Source organism: Egretta garzetta, unplaced genomic scaffold, assembly GCF_000687185.1.
Source record: "Egretta garzetta isolate BGI_Z169 unplaced genomic scaffold, ASM68718v1 scaffold260, whole genome shotgun sequence".
NCBI lineage: Eukaryota > Metazoa > Chordata > Aves > Pelecaniformes > Ardeidae > Egretta > Egretta garzetta.
Window position 1 is genome coordinate 1,234,639 of NW_009258662.1, and position 5,489 is coordinate 1,240,127.

The following is a 5,489-nucleotide window of genomic DNA, read 5'->3' on the forward strand; positions in this document are numbered from 1 at the left end:
TTGGGGGGGGGGGGGGGGCGTTGTTTTTTGGAGCACTTTTGTTTGTTTGGATTAGGGTTTTTTAATGAAGAAGGTTGTGGTTTTGATTTTTGGTTTTTTTGGTTGTTTCGGATGAAGTTGTTCAATTAATGCAATGCACTTCTGCTTCGCTGCAAAACCGTTACCTACCTGATGACGTGGTAGATGCTTACAGTTTTGTGTTTGGGTATTTATGCTGACTTTATACCACTATATGTGCATTTTTGAAGACAGCAAAGAAATCCTACTTTAAGGAAGGAGGGCGGTGTGTAGCTAAGAAAACTGAATTTGGATGAACTGTTACGAATAACAGATAAAATCAATTTTTGACATCAATATTTCACATCATTAGTTGTATTGGTACCAGTGAGCAAACTAGTATGAAATACTGTTTTTCATCTTCATATATTGGGAAAGAATATGTTACTTAACTGTTTAGTAATATCATTTTACACATGGAGTGGGGAAAAAGGAGGTGGGCAGGTAGTAATTTGTTAAAAACTTACAATGCATTGCTACTAGAGGTGGGAGTTGGAAGTGAGGGACCTTCCCTGCACTCCTATCGGTTACTCCGTTGCGATGGAAGTTCCTTGGGGTTTGGTTTGACAACAGTGAGACGCAATTGCCAACAAAGGATGGCACAGAGTCCTTTTTCTGGGATTTTTATCACATGGTGTACTTGGAAACCAATAACCTACTGGATCAGGCCTAGACTTATACAACTTTGGCAGGGGTTTTATAGGTGCCAGTTTTGGGTGTCCTATCCCCATCCTTTCCTCTCTTGCTGTGGTAGTGTCGTGGTTTAACCCGGCTGGCAACTCAGCACCACGCAGCCGCTCGCTCACTCCCCCCTCCCTCAGTGGGATGGGGGAGAGAATCGGGAAGAAAATAAAAGGTTAGAGCCGAGGGCTGAGATAAAGACAGTTTAATAAGAGAAAATAATAATAGTAATAATGAGAATGATAACAGAATATACAAAACGAATGATGCACAATGCAATTGCTCACCACCCACCGACCGATGCCCGTCCCAAGCCGCGAGCAGTCCCCGAGCAGCGATCACTCTCCCCGCGACCAGCTGACCGACTAACCCCCCCGAGCATGACGTTCTATGGTATGGAATAGCCCTTTGGTCAGTTTGGGTCAGCTGGCCTAGCTGTGCTGTACTCCCAGCTTGTTCTGCACCTGGCCGAGCAGGAGAAGCTCAAAAAGTCCTTGAGTAGTCTGAGCACTACTTGGCAACAGCTGAAAACATCAGTGTGTTATCAACATTCTTCTGGTACTAAATCCAAAACACGTCACTATGCTGGCTACTATGAAGAAAATTAACTCTATCCCAGCGGAAACCAGGACAGGTAGGATACAGCTGTTTGTGGCCAAGAAAATACTTAAAACTGGAATGGCAAAGGGTAGTGTTTGAGATATCTGGACTAGTTTTAAATGGGCTGGTTGAGGTCAAAATAGCAAGTCTTGCCCTGAGTTCTCTTCTTGTGGGAAACCAGCATTATACGGCCATCCCTTCTGTCGCTGGTGTGGCCGTGCCCACGGCTGTGTCATTGTCTGCTAATTCTGTGGGATGTCAGAGCTTCCGATGAAAAGCTTTTCAACGGCTCGCTGTAGGGTGGAGAGTCGGATGACTCGCGAATGAAGACGAGATTCTGGGTCGTCAGCTTGTAGGAAGTTTGCAGCAAAGGATGCGGCGGAGTTTTGGCAAAAGTAGAAAAGAACATCCCGTCCCTCTGTAGTGTACTTAGCAGGGAAGCTGAATGTACCAGCAGTCAGGTTAAGCTATCAAAGGGTTTATCTTGACATTAGGAGCCCATTATTTTTAAGTGTAAGGAAACCTGACTTTCTTCTTTTTGCAAGAGAGGTTGAGAGGAGATCTCGTGAAGGTTTGTAATTCCGGGGGCAAGAAGGAGAAGATTTGAGAAGACTGAGCTCGTGTCAAATCTGGGAATGATTTGTCAAGAATTAGATGTAAACAACTAAGTGTTTGTTTTAATTTTGGAGAGTTTGTAATGTGGTAACCCTTGGCAGCCTCTTTTGGACATTATCTGATTTCATATACTTTTAATTACTCTGCTAGGTACAGGATACATAAAGAAGAGACATTTTTAGGAGGAAAAAAAAACACTTGTGGGAAGTGAAATCCAGAAGGGATGAGGAAGGAGCTTACTCCAGTCTCTGGAAATGCTAAATGCTTTCTCTGCTGTCTCTCACAAGGAGAAAGCTGCTGAGACTTCTATTTTGACACTTTTTTTTTCTTTTTAGACAAAACATGATTTCTCCAATCGAAAAGACAACCAGCGTGTTTTGACTGCACCATTGATTGTGTGAAGGATTTGTTATATCAATGCCGCTGGAATACTTTGGGGGACCTTGGGAAATCACTTAATGGAATTTGGTCCATGTCTGCATAATCTGCCTTTTTTTTTTTTTTTTTTTTTTTTTTGCTAGAGTAATTGAAGATGCTGCTTAATAAACTTTTTATAAAGATTCCCAGTTGGTTGCTGCGTTTCAGGGGGTTGTGTCTGAGCGCTGAAGTAATACATCTTGTAATTGTCTTTTTTCCTCCCCACCTCACTTAAATATTTTCCCTGGGGAAGAATCTAATGTACTATAATGCTACTACCTTTTACAAAGTGACCCTACTCATTATGATTTGTTCTCTGAAGCTCCCTTGACAACGTATAAATGCACTGAGAATACTTAAGCTTCCTCTCCATCACTCTTTCAAAAATCTATTTGAAAACCAGTGTTTGATACTGCCATTACTATTCTGAGTTCCCGAATGCTAACTCTTGTGTTCAGTGTCACAACATACATGCAACAGATAAGTTTTATTAGCTAAACAATTGATACTATCTATTTTCATGAAAATTAGATGTGGTGTACTTAGATCAAATCCTGTAGTGAAGATTTCAAATATATTAATGGTTTGTGGCATATAAATGTTGAGAATTTGCTGGGACTGGAATTGCCTTTATTAACTCTGTTGTAACACGTTTAATAGCTATTTTCATCTCATCCTCTCAGATCACTGGCAAAAGTTCATTCTGGTTGTTCGGTCTTTTTTGCAGCTTGGTAAATAGATGCAGTATTTGGGTTTCTGGTATGTCCAGAGATAGGAAAGCATTATCTCATTGCAGAAAAGAACAGAGCTGTTAGCTAGAAGTGGGGTGCCCACTGGCTGGCGGAGAGAGGGATTGTCCTGGAAAAAGGCTTCCTTAAAAACAGAACAAAATCGACCAACAAATGGAGCTTCGTGCATATTCTTACTATTTAAAGAAGTATTTTCATAAAGCTCCTGAATGAGTTGTATTTTCTGTGATTTAAGGATCACTAAGTATTGTTAAATTTGCATATTCTGATTTTGACACTTTATTCTGAAACAGACTTCTGGAATTTATAGCAAATATTCATATTCAGGTATCTCTAAGCTGTTCATAATTCATTACAGTGACTGCTTTTAAAGTGGCTGTGCCTATGTCCTTTTAAACTACATTTGGAAAATACACCTTCAAATTGAATTTCCCTCCACCTTCTGTAGATTGAAACAAGAACAAATGTATGTACGTGATGAGTTTGGCAAAATTCTGGAGCGAGAAAGGATTTCTTCAAATGAACATTTGACTCGAGCCATTCTTCGAGAGCGAGCTGCGACAGAAGAGGAGCGTCAGAAGGCGCAGCGTTTTGTAAGTTCAGAAACTTTTACAGAAGTCTCAGATTTTTCAACCAACCCTGTCTTCAGACTTGTTTCACACTGTCCGTAGAGGAGCAAAGCAGATATCTTCTTGTTAATTTTTTTTCTTTATTACTAGTTAATATTATGTCATTTTACTTTTAGTTTTTTTTCAACTAACCCTGTCTTAAGGATAGCTGATTAGAAAGAGCCTAACTTTTCTGAAGGTTGCAAATATAATGTCTTCTTGTGTGTGTGGATAATATTAAATGTCTTTTTTCAGAGGGTGGAAGAGTATTATGAAGGTCTAGGTCTGTTTACTAAATTTGGTTATTCTTTGTTAAGGAGTTACAGAATACAAGATAACTTTTCTAGAAATTAATTACTACGTATTGAAAAGAAGGCCATAGTATTTCTGGGCTAGAAACCTGGCTAACAATAAGAATTAAAAAAGTATTGTTTCTGAAGTCTCTACAAAGTGCTACAAAAAACCAACAAAATTCTGACGTTTGATGATTGTCTCAAACCTTGGAACCAGTTTAGTGAAAAGTTCTGTATCAAAGAATCATATTTCATTTGAGCCGATGTGTAAAAACTTCCTGACAAGGAAATTGTGAAATATGGCCAGCTGTTCCCCTCCGAAAACTGACCCCATATATTTCAGTCCATTTCAAATGTCTGGCAAATTTATAACTTCTTATCTGTAGCAGTTGCTTGCTATATTGAGCCTGTATTGACCCTTCTTTGTAACAACAATCCTTATTTTCTGAGGTTTGAATATGCCTTTTTTTTCATTACTTAAGTATAAGTAGGAAACAAATCGGTATTTTTAAGGAAAAAAGTTTAAAATACTTATGAGCATTCCTATTAAAATGAATGGGATTGCTTATGTCAGCATCTATATAAATATTTGTTTGGCCCTCTGTATTTGAAGTAAAATCAAAGCTTTCTATGGTTTATTGGTCGGTAACCTAGAAAACCAATCACTTCAATAAGCAATAGCTTTATCAGTGCTGTGTAAGTAAAAATCTATTGCCCATGTTATTTTTCCAAATAACAATTTAAAACCAAACAAGTTTCACCTAAGTACACCCGAGTATCTTTTGCAGACATTTCCCACTGCTTTTTCACCTTTATGACAATGGTATCGTTGAAGAATTATTACAGTATAGTAAACAAATGTTTACTATTTTATCACATCAAAATATAGGAACAAAGGAAAACAGAGAGGAATTACAACCTTAGTCCTTAAACCTTTGGATTCTTAATATTGTGCTGCAGAGGCAAAGGTTTTGTGCCTTCAACCTAATGAGGAGCTGAAGATTTATAATGGGAAATATTATTTGCATAATTACCAGGGGGTTTTCATCTTTCATTTACTACTGTAGGTAGCACCGTGCTTTTGAGAAGCACACGGTACCTTTCCTCATCAGTCCAATGCTTGAGAGATTTCTTGTTATGGATATCAAACTGGTTTATTTAGCCATTATGTCAATTTTATTGTTAATTTTTGCTTACTCTAGAATATTTAAGTTAGCACTGCCTACGTGAAGCAATCGGGAATTGCTGTTAACTAATTTTGAACCTTCTCAGCCTGGGAAGTGTTGTTTCAAGTGTGTGGTGTTGCTGCATGTTGAGTTGGAAGAAGAACATCCTGGCTTGTCTCAGGAGTGGTGTGGCCAGCAGGAGCAGGGCAGGGACCGTGCCCCTGTGCTGGGCACTGCGGGGGCTGCCCCTCGAGTGCTGGGGTCAGGGTTGGGCCCCTCCCTCCCCGAAGGAGCTGGGGGGGC

The 5,489-nt window shown here is 39.5% G+C and overlaps 1 protein-coding gene across 1 annotated transcript in view; it reads left to right on the forward strand.

Annotated features, from left to right (window-relative positions):
• Window positions 1-5,489, forward strand: part of CHCHD3 (coiled-coil-helix-coiled-coil-helix domain containing 3) — a 170,026-nt gene that overhangs the window by 53,265 nt on the left and 111,272 nt on the right. The window contains exon 4 of the mRNA XM_009648396.2: window positions 3,568-3,712. Coding sequence (XP_009646691.1) covers window positions 3,568-3,712 — 145 coding nt within the window. The remainder of the gene's footprint in view (window positions 1-3,567; window positions 3,713-5,489) is intronic.